Genomic DNA, 15,177 nt, shown 5'->3' with positions numbered 1-15,177 from the left:
GCAGAGTATGAAAGTTCTGTATAACCTATTATCTTGTCCATCTTTGCAAAGCTATTCTTAATATCTCTGCCCAAAGGTTACCTATGGAAGCCCTGTCTATCAGTTGTAAGAATTAAAATGAGATTGTCACATTCAGTGATAGTTTAAGTCTAGAAAGAAGCAGCGATAAATACTGGTCTGGATGGAGACAAGCGATTTGTCAAGAATCACAACATGTGTATCAGGCCCAGGTGGAGTCTGAAGCCCAACCAGCTATCCCACCTCCATCCCAAAACTTCCTCAGTTTTCTTCCCTCCATACCAGGATGGGGGTGGGGTGTGGAATCAGACGCTCTCAAAAAGCAAATATTTCTTTTTCCTACAACACACAATAAACTTGTGGAATTCACAAAGAAAACTGATGTACAAGCTGCCTAAACGGTGTAAACCCCTGTGGGGCATGTAAGTGTCCTATGTGATAACAAGAAAGGAATACACCTTCTGGGCCTGTTTTGTGGGCTTATATTGCATATTGCTGCTAGTTTGGAGCCTCATACCATGATTTAATTTGTGAGTTCTAGATCCTAGGTATGTATGGTATGTGTAAAGGAATCTTTTCAAGCGTGCATCCATTGACTGTGCTGATGATGAGATGCCCCAATTATCACAGAAGGCTTAAATGATTTAGGAAGTTGCTTTTAAATAGTAATTACAGTTCAAGTGCCTACCCTTAGTTGCAGTGCTTTCTGTCCTGTTCCTGAAGAGTAATTGAAGTAGTTACTTAAAAATAAACAACAACTAAATACCACAAGATGTTAGGCTGTAGTACAAAATTCTATCCTGCAGCTTCAGTACCCTTAGAAAAGCATGAGGCAGAACATAAGTCAGCATTTGAGCCATTTGAACCTTTACTGCTACCACAGCCCCATAACTGTAAAAATAACTAAAAAGTTACTTACACTATGAAAGGAATGAAACTGATCCTTCTCAAGTTACAATCAAAGCAGAACTTAGCTATAGTTGTTGCAGAAGGGCCTTATTTACAAATAACTTCTTATTTCCAACTAGTTACATGAATTCCCTCTTTTTAACTACCACACATGTCTACATTTTTTCTTCCAAGTTCCAGTATGTTCCGTGCATCTTTCGTAATGTCAAATATATATTTTCTTTCTTTTTCTTCATGTCGCTTTTTTTGATAAACTAGAAAGAGAGATTTCTTTTTTAAATCATCTCAAAGAAGTATTCTTTTCTTCTTGCTTCTTTATTAAAGAAAAATGTCACTTAACTGCACTGTAATCTTGTCTTATTGCACTTTTAAAAAAATCGGATTCCACATTACCACCATCAATAAAAGCCGCCATTACTCTTACAAAATGCCTGCGTTCTTACAATGACAGACCTTTTTACCACAGTTAAGTTGATATTTTCCACAATTGTCAAGTAAATCATAGAAATCTGTTCTAAACTAGGGATCCGTGAATCGGACTCTTTCTGGCCCTTGTTGGGTTGACATATATTCATTCATAAGTCCATTCCATCCTGTCTCTGTGTTAACTTGCAGGGTTTTGTGTGCTAGTTTTTTTTTAAAAAAACTGCATTATGATGTGTTCTTAAATATATATTTCTGCACATATTTTTCTCACAAAAGGAGCATTATTCTGCTCATTTTGATACGATCTTTAAATTGGGAAGTTCATCATGGAATTCAGAGAAGTAAAAAAGTTCACTGCTTTTCAATGTTCAAATTGGTCTAAGAGATGCAGAGTGGGTTTATTCATGTTGGAATTTCAAAAAACCAATTTCTCAAAAACTTTGAAACATGTGTGTCTTGTTATCTGGGAACTCCATTTAGATATAAGATTTTAAAAATATTTATAAAAATTGTTTCAAGGTGCATGTTTATCAGCTGTGGTTTATACTGCTGAGGATACCCAGCTTCTCTGTATGCCAAAGTATTTACATGGATTTTTTTCTGTCTGTAAAAAGGATTTATATCAAAACTTGTCTGCATTAGGACAACACTTAAACAACTCTGACTTTTTTCTCCTTTTATTTATCTTAAAGTCCACATGTAGTAGAAGTAGTAAGTACTGTAGTAGTAACTAGCAGAGCTGGAAGGGACCTTATGAATCATCAAATCCAGCTCTCTCAAGGAGACACACTGGGGAATTGAACTCTCCACCTCTGGCTCCACAGCCAGAGAAACATTGATAGAGGGAACGTAAAGGTTCTGGGTAAAATCTTCAGCCGCTCCTGGAATCAGTGCAGAGAACATGCATGGAGGACTTGTAATGTAGCACTTCCACTTTAAGATGAGATAAGTCATACTTTTAACCAGATCCTTTTCTTTGCACTAGAGATGTCATAAGCAAGTGGTAATTACCAAACTCTGCCCTCCATCATTGTGCAGCAACCAGAAGAAGATGACTTGACTGTATTTGAATTAGTGTAGATTGTTGTACATGAAAAAAAATCCCCTGAAAATAAGCCCTAATGTATTTTTGGAGCAAAAATTAATATAAGACCCTGTCTTATTTTTGGGAAAACATGATAGTAGCAAAACCAATAGGTTTCAGAAATTAGTAGCAGGGCAAACATGTCATGACAGTTGCCTCTCAGTGCTGCCTATGTAGCCTCCACACATCTCAGTCCCCACCCTATGTTCCAGTCTTCTCTTTTTTCATTATTCAAAGTAACTCTGGTTTATTGTTGTATCCAAACTGGCAGTGAGAAACCATAGTTTAGCTCTAATCAAAGAACTGCAATCACCGTTTGAACATGTTTCAGTACTGGTTTGAGTGTCTGAGACAAGCTTTCTGATACTGGTTTCATAATGCATGGCCACTTTATGTGCCTGCGTGGCATTTTTACATGTCTGTGATGTATATATAATTTGGCTGGAGTGGTGTGAGGTGTGAATTCCATTTAGTGTGGAGATTGTCCCTCACTTTTGTATTTGAAGAAATCTCCATATGATACTTTGTGTGACCGTTACTGTCAAGAACTGAGCTGACATCATGACATATTCCTGGAAGAAATACTAAGCATCTCCAGGAAATCCTACAGAGGAGGGCTTGGCAAAGAAGGTGTAAACACAAATGACCCCAACAAATTCTCCTGGGAATGTGAGGATGCAATTCATATACAGTTACTGAAAGTGGCTCTCTGGCTTTATTCCCAGCATATCCTCTCTTTGGGAGAGATTGGAGACCAAAAAAAAAAAGCAGTTCCTCAAATTACTGGACAGAAGGGGCAATAAAGGAGATCTAGACTCTTACATTCGGTTTTAGAAGATTGAGGCAGGTAACAGAGCCATTAATGAGCAGTTTTTGTAGCCATGGTTTTGCTGAGGTCTTGGTTAACTTTGTTCATGTGAGGCGCAAGGAATTGAGAGGTATGCCTAGGTCTAAATACGTGATGACCACGTATGCCGAGTCTCCCTATTTTATGTTTCCTTCTGCTCTGGAAGGAGTGGCTAGGGGCTGTGCACATAGGTGGGGTCGGCAGGGTTGTATCCTGTCAACAGCAAATGGCAACAGGTAGATTTGCACCTTTCCTGTACCAAATTTTGCACTTTCTAAATTTTCGCATTGTGATTCAAAGCATGATTTGTATGGGGTGTTCTAATTAATTTTAATTCCGTTGTGACCCCCCTCATTATTTTTTTAAACTGTGAGAAATAGTAAGTGATAAATGTTAGGTGCACTCCTACAATTTTTTTTAACCAAAGGATCAGTCAGAGGTCAAAATTGGAACTGACACTAGGCAAATGGCCAAGGATCCTGTTTTAAGCAGGACAGCTTCAGCAATTGATTTTTCACAGCTTTTAATTTGTTTGGGAGTATTGATTTAAGAATGTGTTCTCCTTGTTCACAAATGATGAAAAACTAGAGTCGGCATTGTTTCCACACTTGTAATATCCTAGTCTGCTTTAATACTTTTTTTTTTCATCTTGGGTTATTAAAAAGTTTAACTTTCAAATATCATGCTGCTCCTGTTCTTCATCTTAGTAGCATTATTAATCTGAATGAAATCATATTCTGTTTTTTTCAGAATATCAGAAGATGGGCCTGCTCTAGTTGCAACTCGGAGCTTGAGCCCCACTGACAATACAATCTACTGTTGTACTGGGTTCTTTTTTTTTAAGATTTAAATTTCACTGTATACACAAGGTATGTCCACATGCAAACTACTGTGCCTGGGGAGCAAATTTTCCTGATCCTCAGTCAGAGGTCCATTTATTTTGAAGCAGATGTGGAATTGATTCATTTGAATTGATTCTGCATATATGAACACTTTTTTTAAAAAAATCCTGCTATTTCATACAGTTATATATCAATTAGCAGGAATAATTTAAAAATAATACCATTGCAGTCCGCTTGCCTTGTTGATCCTCTCCTACTTGCACCTAGATTTTGGCAGAGGGCTTCGCTGCCTTGATCAGCTGAGTTGGCAGTGCCTTTTCAGAGGCAGCGCCCCTGCTTTGCTGCCACAGCTCCTTTCAGCTTCTCGGTAGCAGAAAAACTGAATTGCTGGTGCTGAGCAGACATGGCATCACCCATGGATGCCAAGGTGTCAGCAGCAGTGAGCATGAGGTGGTGGCGGCGGCAGCAGAGGGGAGGACGAGGTGGCGAAATGGTGAGGATGCAGACACCATCCCAGAGGTTTTAGATTCAGGCTAAACTCTGTGTAATTTCAGCCTGAATCCAAAATGATCAGTCCCTCTCCCAGATTATTCCAGCAGTGGGACGAGGCCCTTACTTCACTAAGCAACAGGATTTCAGCCAGTATATTAAAAGCATGTCATGTAGCATGATATCCTGCATTTCGTTAGACCAGCCATTCTCAACGGGGGCCATATGGCTCTCTCTCTGGGGCCCTGGCAAATTTGAAGGAAGCCACAGATTCATCTGTTTGTGTTGTCTTCTTGTTTTCACACAGTAAAAAGCTTTTTTTGTTTGGCAGGTGCCCTGGAACCTGAGAAGAGCTCCTATAGGGACCATAGTAAAAAAAAAAAAGGTTAAGAATGACTGTTCTAGAGTATGCAGTCTCTTTCCAGGTCAGGACAAGTACAGTGGTGCCTCACTTAGCGATTGCTCTGCATAGCGATGAAATCGCTTAGCGACGGAGTTTAAGTGATTGCAAAAGCGATCGCTTAGCAATGTTCCCTACAGGGAAAATTCACTTTGCGATGATCGTGGGGAAGCGATAATCACAAAGCGCCTATTTTCGGCTGTCTGATCGGCGGTTCCAAAATGGGCACCGGGTAAACAAAATGGCCGCCCGCTGTGTGTCCTCGCTTTAGAGTCACCGAAAATGGCTACCCCTATGGAGGATTTTCGCATAAGGTTAGTTTTGAAGCCTATAGGAACGCATTAATGGCGTTTTAATGCGTTTCTATGGGCTTTTAAATTCCGTTTATCGATTAAATCACTTAGCAACGTTTTTTCCTGCACGGATCAATGTCGCTAAGCGAGGCACCACTGTACGTGAAGATGGGAGAGATTTAAATTCCTCCTCTTCCTCCATCTCTACCATCTGAGTTCTGTGCAAAATTAGGGCCCCTCAATAGGTTTAAAAACTCAGTTGGCACTGAGTTCTCTCTTTTCCTTTATTATTATTATTTTTATAAGACTGATATAGGGGTCTAAATTTTTAAATATAACTCATATTGGGGAAAAGTTCAAGATTCCATGAACTGTGTTGATCCTGATCTATGTATGCTTACTTTGGAATTTAGAAAAGCATGTGTAGCTACAGTAAGACCCCTGTAGCCGTGGGATATATATGATATATAGGGAGAACGCAAAGGCCAAAAGGGGCACCCTTGTATGTTGTAGATAAGGTTGTGGCATACTGCAGATAATTAAAACCATAGATACCAATCCTCCACATGTTTCCTCTTTTGTTCGGTTCTCAAAAGTTTGCGGATCCACTTTGCTGCCAGCTTTCTCATTTCCAAGTTATTGTGGATAACGGCACCAACTTTCTCACGGGATATTGCCAGATACATAGCAATACTGATATTGGCTGATATTCGGCTGTCCTCCATGATCATGTCATGGATGGCTTTCACATTTGCAGGCACAGAGACAGAAACAGGCCTTCCACTGGGTTTCTCACATTCAACACTGAAATGGCCAGTTTAAAAATTGACAACCCAACATTGAGCTATTGCATATGAAGGGCCACTGTCACCCATAGTTTGTGATATTTCATCATGGATCTGCTTTGCACCTTTCCTTTGGAGAAACAGGAACTTGGTTATGGTCCTATGCTCTTCCATATTGAACTTTTCTGGAGGTGCTGCCATGATCAATTTGGAGCTGAAAATGAAAGTTAAGTTAAAATCATACGTAGTTGATTATGATTTTGACACCATTGAATATAGACAAGTTGGCCAATACACCCTGCAGTTTATAGCTTCTTAGCTCAATTTTTTCTGGGGAAGGCTCAATACGTATCAGCACCCCCTTGTACTATATATGTTTCATATTCATCATAGAATGCTGTTTGATGCTTAGATGCGCACATTAATTGGAACAGTACCAACATAAACCATCCCAAACATCCTGCCTGTGAAGGTGATTGTTATTTGTTATGCAATATGTACAGTACTTGACACTTGCTTTCTGGCTATGGAATGGCACAGGAAAATGACATTTTCATTTCTTCTGTGAATCTGTTTTCCATATCTTATCTTCCAAATAATGGAATAAATCCTGAGCTAACACAGAGACCAGAGTAAGGGGTCAGTCTCTGAATGGACAGCCTGTACAGCCAAGAGTTTTTTTTAAAGGTTCATCAAATCAAGCCCCAAACTACTAAATACAGTAGGACCTCCATATTCATGGGGGATCAGCTCCACAACCTAACATGGATGATGGAAACCATGGGTACGAAGGAACCTTATATACAAAATGCAAGCAGGCAGAATGAAGGCCATAAGGGGGTGCCCTTTTATGTTGTATATAAGGCTGCGGCAAACCACAGATAAGTGAAACTATGGATACTGATCCTGTGGATAAGAGGGGTCTTACTGTAGTTAGTATTTTAATTAGTTCCACGTGGAGGTTTACGTTTTCAAAAAGTTGTTATGGTTGAAAGACTTGACAAGGATCCAAACACATATCTTGGTCAATCAGTTTTGTATTTTCTGGTGTACGAAGAAGAGCCCCCCTGAGGAGACAGAAGGCTCATCTATTCCAGTAACATATTTTTCCCATCACGGCACATAGAGAGAGACACAGCAGGACAAGATGGCAGTGACCACCCATCTCCTTTTGTTGCTCCCCAGCAAGCAGCATAGCACATGCTTTGTGTACAGAAGGCCACAGGTTTGAAGTTTAGCATCCTTAGAGTAGGAAGTTGGAGTTCCCTGGAAACCGTGCAGAGCTCCTATCAGTCAATGTAAGCTAGACCAAGAGTTTGCAGATTGGGTTCCATGCAAGATACCTTCCTATAATCGTAACAGCCCGTGATCATGCTGGCTAGGGTATTCTGGCAGCTATAGTCCAAAAATTATTTTTTCAAACTCCAGAAGAATTCTTTCCTTTTCTTGTTTTGAAACCCCTACTGTTCCATTTCACTGAATAATCATAGTCTTAGGTACTAGTGTAATGAGAGGCAAAGAAAAAGCATCTTTTTAAAGGAGGTCTATCTAGATGTTAGACATGTAAATATTTTCAGATTTCAGGCCAATAAGGTGAGATATTGCTGCCCTAGTTCTGAAAAGCTTATAATTTGTTATTCAAGAAATGTCATTTGCCTTTCTGGACATACAGTATCACTGTAGACATTTCCATTACTGTGCCACATAGGGACATAGCTTTTCCTAAACAAACAAAAATCTGCAAGTCTCAGATTCAGTTCACCACAGGAAGTGATTTATAGCACAGGCTTGTACATGTTTGCTTGCTGATAAGTAACTGTCCTTGCATTGCAGTGAATGTGCATAGGGCTGGAGTCTTACTACTTTTAATAACTGATAAAGATAATTGTTGTTTAGTTGTTAAACCAAAGCAAAGCGTGCTGCTTATATACCACCCCAAAGCACTTTAAGCACTCTCTGGGCGGTTTACAAGTTAATTATGCAGGCTACACATTGCCCTGCTTTGTTTTGAACTCCAAGGCCAAACTTACCTGTTGTTCCTTTTATCTCTTGACTCCATACTTCCAATCCCCTAGAATGAGAAGAACATCTTTATTTGGTGTAAGTTCTAGAAAGTATTGTAAGTCTTCATAGAATTGGTCAGTTTCAGCCGCTTCAACATCGGTGATTGGTGCATAAACTTGGATTACTGTGATGTTGAAAGGTCTGCCTTGGATTCATAGTGAAATCATTCGTAATCATTCTCTCATTTTTGAGATTGTATCCCAGTACAGCTTTTCCCACTCTTTGGTTGACTATGAGGGCCACTCCATTTCTTCTATGGGATTCTTGCCCACAATAGTAACTATGATAATCTTCTGAATTGAATTCGCCCATTCCCATCCATTTTAGTTCACTGATGCCCAGGATGTCGATGTTTATTCTTGCCATCTCCTGCTTGACCACCTCCAGCTTAGCAAGGTTCATAGATCTTACATTCCAGGTTCCTATGCAGTATTTTTCTTTGCAGCATTGGATTTTCCTTTCACTTCGAGGCGCATCCACAGCTGAGCGTCCTTTCAGCTTTGGCCCAACCACCTCATTAGCTCTGGAGCTACTTGTACTTGTCCTCCGCTCTTCCTCAGTAGCATGTTGAACGCCTTTTGACCTGAGGTGCCCATTATCCAGCGTCATATCTTTTAGCCTTTTGTTTCTGTCCATGGAGTTTTCTCCTATATACAAGAAAGATGGTAAATTCCCATGTGATTAGTTATATTTATCTCACATAAAATTCCATTTGAGAGAAGTATGTCACTCCCACTTGCTGAAGATGCTTGTTTGATTGTGCCCCAATTACTCATACACAAGTTAATGTCATTTTGTTATTGCCACTGACGGGTTCTTTTCCTGTTTTTCACTTAATGTTGCAATGGAGTTGGCTTCAGGCCACTCTGCTGTTAGAATGCTCCTACTGAAGCAAGACTAGTTTATATGTGATTGATCTTCTGTTCGCAACCAGGGTTTTCTCTGGTTCTCCTTTGTCTGACCTTTACTTGAAAACTGAAAAAAGCCACCACGTGGTGACAGTTGCATCTGGAGATAATACGCATAACAGTTATCTAATGCAAAGCAGGGAAATGTTTGTGTGCTATTAGGAGGAAAGAGACTCATATTCACACTCATTTGGTGGTGGCATTCTGAAGCAGGCCTCTCCTCTAAAAGATAATCACATATAAATTAAAAAGTGATTAGTCATACTCCTTTCTACTTACAATCATTTTCAATTTGTGGAAATTCACAAGTGATTAGCCATACTTGTACTTTAAAATAATTACCCCACTTGAGGGAACCATGGGTTTGTAGGAAATGAATGTAGCAGTAGCAGAGACAAAAATATTTGGCTGTAGAAAAGTATAGAACACGGTAGCCCATAGAACAGTATCTCTATACCAGTGTTTCTCTACTTGGGGGTCATGACCTCCAAGAGGATCAGAAATAGTTTTCTAGGAATCAGGGGGCTTATATGTTAAGTAAATTGTTCCTTGACCTTTCAGTATGGGATATTAAAGATAGCATATACTGTATGTATGAGAAACAAGTTCTTTATGGGGAGAAAGAAGCCTCTACTTTCTGAGAAGGGATGACTTTATCCTTTTAAAATGTCTCTTTATGCAGTCATGGTGGTCGGATCGCCTCAAAAAACCCTACTCTGTTTGGTTTATTTAGGAGCATTCTCAATCATGCAAAGAAACACAAACAACCCTATAGCCCTAGCGCTGTGCCGAAAACAAGCAGGACAGCTCTAAAAAGGGTGGGATGAATTGCTCTAATTCGAAATACGTGTAGATGCCATGATTTGATCCAAACTAACTAGCACCAAAAGTCATCCAAATAGCGAGCTATATGCCTGTCTGAATGTGCTCTTGGTGGAAGATGCAGCAAAGGAAGCTTTAAACAGCTTCCTATCATCAATCTACCTTCTTCTTAAGAGCCAAGGAGGACCGGCTTGAATTATTTATCATACAGAAAGACTAATCAAGAGTCATATTCGCGCATTCCCCATATCCTTAGAGCTCTGTGCTTTCTGAGTTTTGTACCGGAAAGGCAACCATGTAAGATGAGCCACAATGCCTTCATAGCCCAAATCTACTTTTTTTGTCTTAAATATTCTAGGCCATAGCACAAAACACAGATCTTAGAGACCGGTTACACAGAATACATGCCGAATCTATGCTCCATGATTCAGCAGCTAATGCAAAATCCAGCCCTGATTTGGCAAAGGTGGGTATAGATTTCCTGTCTCTCTGCAATGCTGCTTGCTTAGTCTCTTCCTCTTCTCCCACCCACCCCCATGCCAACAAAGTCCTGCATCCCATTCCACTATCCCTGCGCTCGTGCTTATGACTCATCTGGTATTGTAACCAGATGCTGATTGTGAATGTTTTCCATAGAGCTGGTATTATTTCTGACCATGCTTTCCCTGTGTTTTGCTGACAGACTTTGGTTTCTTTTGTAGTTTCATTAGCAAAAGGCATTCTCTCATGTTGTCTGGTGCCACTGACTTGTTTGCACCTTAGGTACATTACTATTGTAAGTCCCTCTGCTGAAACATTTGTGCACACCCCCGAATAATTTAATGAAAGACAAATTGCACTCTGCTTCATGAACAGCTTTTCAAAGAATGATCTTTCAGAGTTTGTCAGCTGAAAAATGCTCTTCATAAGATAAGCAACATTAAATGCCTGTCCGCACGCCACCTTCCCAAATTGCTATTGCCTGGGAGATTGCAATGCAAAGGCTTACACATCTTGAGTTGCAAAGGAAGTGAATTCTCCTGAAGGTTGAGTGAAGATGAATGGAGATTGATTTGCAGAGCGTAGCAGACATACAGTGGAAAACTCTGAAGAAGGAATGGGTTCTGTGTTATTCACCATAGACTTTCTGGATGTTAAACAGTACAAGAATTGATTCTGAACAAATGCTGTAAATTTTTAAAAAACCAGAAAAATAGATGGGCTGGTTTACCCATTGATTGACATTTCATATGAACAGGTAAAGCTGGTGAATCCCAGTGGGAGCACACCATTCTAAGACCTAGAAGGCAGAAATGAGTGGAAGATAATGTGTATTCATTTGTATTGCAATCAGGGCAAATCATTGTGCTGTAAGGCAACTTCTCGGCATGCCTCTTGTAACCTGCTGTTGCATGAAGACAGAAGTTGCTTCTGCAGGCAGTTTAGCATTAGTCAGTTTTTACACTTCTCCCTTAAGCTTGTACAGAACTCTGACTACAGTGGTGCCTCGCTAGACAATGATAACCCTTTCAAATGAAATCGCTGTTTAGCAAAATCATCATCTAGCAAAAACCATTTCCCCATTGGAGTGCATTGAAACCTGTTTAATGCATTCCAATGGGGAAGAATCGTCGTTGTCTAGCGAAGATCCGCCATAGGAAAGCCGCTTTGCAAACCACTGCTCAGCTGTTTAAATAGCTGTCTTGCAAAGCTTAGGTCCCGAAAACACCCACTTTGCGAGTGTGGAGGGAGCTGTCAAAATCGTTGTCTAGCAAAAATCGGTTTGTGAAGCAGGGACCAAGCATTGTCCAGCGAAATTCCCCCATAGGAACCACTGTTTTGCAAATCGCTATAGCAATCGCAAAAAGTCAATGTCTAGCGAAAAAACTGTCATGCAGGGTAACTGTCTAGCGAGGCACCACTGTAACTGAAAACACTTTAGAGATAGCACCTCCTGTGTGCATCCATCTTGCCATGTTTTGGCCACACTAGTCATATTGGTTATTTTGTCACCATATTGGGGGGGGGGCAACAATACACACTGTTAGCACACCATGCTAACGGTGGTGGTGTGATCAGTTTGAAAGTACTTCATGACACTTTGCACAGTTACACACACAAGCCAAAAGAGTCTAAAACAGCAGACATCTGGATCAGTCCATTGTAACAAATGAGAAGCAGATGGATGATATCATAGTCTCTGGTGCTCAGAAGGTCCCACAGCTTGTTTTTATTGAAGACATTTGAGGAGATTCAGTGGAGCCGGCAAACTGTTGACCCGTTTGTGGGCATGCAGTAGTTCATTCTTCAGATGATCATTATGACACTTTGTAGTCTTGTAGCAAATTATCATCTGATTTAATGTTGCAAGCCCAAACATTTCAGAATGATTTGTGAGGATTCATTGATCTTATTGCTTGGAGATAACAAAGCAGATATTTCATAAGGCTGTTAGGACACTCTTCTACAGTCCTGTTAGTTGCATTAAATCTTTCCTGTCCAGACTGGAATCTTAGAATCATTAAGTACTTGCTAAACCAGTAAATCCTCAGATTGAACCTTATAATATTAACTCATTGATACTGTCTCAAAACCTTTAGGTTACGAATATATGAAATGACAGACAAAGAGGACAGAAAGGGAATGGAGAATGAATAATTGAACAGATGCGTTTTGTGACTTAGTCAGCAACTGTTGTTATATGTTGTCAAGTTGCTTCCAGCTCATAGCAAGCCTGTGAGTTCATGATCTTCCAGATTCCTATCATTAGCAGCCGTGGTCAAGTCTTGCAAATTAAAGGCTGATGTTTCTTTTATTGAATTACCTCCTCTCTTGTCTAGTCTTCTTTTTGTGTTGCCTTCAGTTTTTCCTAGCATTATTGTCTTTTCTAATAAGACTTGTCTTCTCATGATGTGTCCCAAGTATGATAGCCCCCATTTAGTCCTTTTAGCTTATTGTGAAAGTGCAGACTTGATTTGTTCTAATAACAAATAATCTTGTGTCGTCAAGTCAATTCAGACTTATGGTGGTGACCTTCTTCATGGTTTTCTAGGTACAGAATACTCAGAAATGGTTTACCATTCCCTTCTTCTGAAGGCATTCTGGGACTGTGAAGCATGCCTAAAACCACAAAGGCTGGCTTTTCTGAGATGCACAGTGGGGGAAATGAACTCCCAGCCTCTGTCTCTGGAGCCCAATATCTGACTCAATGATCTATCTAGCCAGTTACTGGTTTATTCTAGCACCCGTTTATTTGTTTTCTGGTAGTCCGTAGTATCCATAAAGCTGTTCTCCAAGATCACATTTCAAATGAGCTGATTTTTTCTCTCTATTGTTTTTCTTCATTGCCCAGCTTGGCATCAGCTTTTTAAAGCTGTTGCCATTTTCTTCAGTCATACAATGTCATCTGTCTATCTTAATTTTATGGATGTTTTTACTCTTCCTTCATCTGAACTGAGTCCAGTTTTGTATGTGATATGCTCTGCATTTAAATATAATATTTATTTATTTATTTATTTATTCATTCATTCATTCATTCATTCATTCATTCATTCATTCATTCATTTATTTATTTATTTATTGCATTTATATGCCGCCCATCTAGACATAGTCTACTCTGAGCGGCTCACAATTTAGAAGATAAAAACAATTTAAAATATACAGTTTTACATTAAAAACAAAATGATATAAAATGTAATATAAATTTACGATTTTAACAGTTAATTTAAAGCAAAGAGTCCCAAGATGGCAAGAATAAAAGAAGAAAAATAAGAATGACTTAATTGACTGAAGGGAAGGCCTGCTTGAATAGCCAAGTTTTCAGCTGGCTTTTGAAAATGCCCAGCGAGGGTGCCAGCCGAATTTCAGTGGGGAGGGTGTTCCACAGCCGAGGGGCCACCACCGAGAAGGCCTGATTTCTTGTTTTTTCCTTCCGGGCCTCCTTCGGCGTCAGACCCCTCAGCCGTCCCTGCTGGCTGTGTCGGGTGATTCGGGTGATATCGGGTGATATCTATCAGACCATAAGTCTGATAGATATATAATGCACCTTTGTCTGACCATTCTGTTTCTCCATGCTCTATCCTAACAGTAACTTGAGATAGTTCCATGCTGTGTGGCTTGAGATAGCTCTGTTAAGATCCTATCTATTCCTGGTGATTTATTTTTTTCCAAGTGTTTTGTGAGCAGGTTTTACATCTTCTAGCAGTACCTCACCCACCACTGTCTTATCTTCCAATACTATCTCTTGTTTCATTTTGGGCTGGCTCATTTTACAGTTTTCTGAGTAAAAACATTCAGAAAGAGTTTACTATTGTCTTCATCTGTATAGTTCTAACCAGAGTTAGCTTGAATGTCAGTGCTAGTGAAAGATCCTCTTCCATTGTTGCCCTCCAATGTTGCTGCTACCTAAAGTTGCCCTCCAAGAGTTTCTCTGCTCCCATCACGCTGACACTATCAGTTCTCTTATGCTGCTAAACCATTCATTCCTGAAGAAGACAGATGCATCTTCGTTGGGTGTCTAAGCTTTGACCATTTCACCTTGGGTGAGTCCATCATGGAGTCTAGCCTTCTGACATTTTTCTCAGCTTCCCTGACACAATTTCTCAGCACATTAAGATGTACATGGTTATAACTGCTGTATACTACATTGTGCCAAAGTCTATTAATTTTTTTTCACATGGAAAAGGCAATACAGTGGTGTCTCGCAAGACAATGTTAATTTGTTCCATGATAATCACTGTTAAGCGAAAACATCGTCTTGCAAAACACGTTTTCCCATTGAAATGCATTGAAAACCTGATAATCCGTTCCAATGGGAACAAATTTTCATCCATCGTAAAGCGAAAATTCCCATAGGAAACATCGTTAAGCGAAACGCGGTTCCCAAGCGAAGACAGCCATCTAATGAAACAGAGACCATTAAAAGACTCGTATAGTCAAGCAAGACCAAGCTGTCAAAAACATTGTAAAGTGAAAAACAGGGACCTAAAATGTAATCGTATTGCGAGGCAAGGTCCCTAACATCGTAAAGCGAAAATCGCCCATAGGAAACATCGTTAAATGAAGCATAAGATCACTCCGAAAACCTCATCGTAAAGCAAATTCGTCATTAAAGAAGTCATCGTCTAGCGAGGCATCACTGTATTAAGTTTTAGAAATTGTGTAACGCCCACTTTTATCTCTCCTACTTTGGTAACTCCCATCTCTTCTGATATGATAAATGCTTTTATACATCATACTGTATACATTGATATTAAACTCCTCTTGTATGCTACAGATATGCCTTGAAAGCCTATGGAAATTTGGTGCTCAG

The 15,177-nt window shown here is 39.8% G+C and overlaps 1 protein-coding gene across 4 annotated transcripts in view; it reads left to right on the top strand.

Annotated features, from left to right (window-relative positions):
- OSBPL3 (oxysterol binding protein like 3) overlaps positions 1 to 15,177 on the top strand; it is a 111,277-nt gene that overhangs the window by 76,201 nt on the left and 19,899 nt on the right. For 2 of the 4 annotated variants that reach the window (XM_073003300.2, XM_073003301.2), the window contains exon 12: positions 10,246 to 10,353. The exons of the other annotated variants lie outside the window; for them this stretch is intronic. In XM_073003300.2, coding sequence (XP_072859401.2) covers positions 10,246 to 10,353 — 108 coding nt within the window. The remainder of the gene's footprint in view (positions 1 to 10,245; positions 10,354 to 15,177) is intronic. 4 annotated transcript variants of the gene reach the window in all.

This window comes from Pogona vitticeps, chromosome 6, assembly GCF_051106095.1.
Source record: "Pogona vitticeps strain Pit_001003342236 chromosome 6, PviZW2.1, whole genome shotgun sequence".
NCBI lineage: Eukaryota > Metazoa > Chordata > Lepidosauria > Squamata > Agamidae > Pogona > Pogona vitticeps.
The sequence above is the reverse complement of the archived record's forward strand: the minus strand, read 5'-3'. Positions and strand labels throughout refer to the sequence as shown.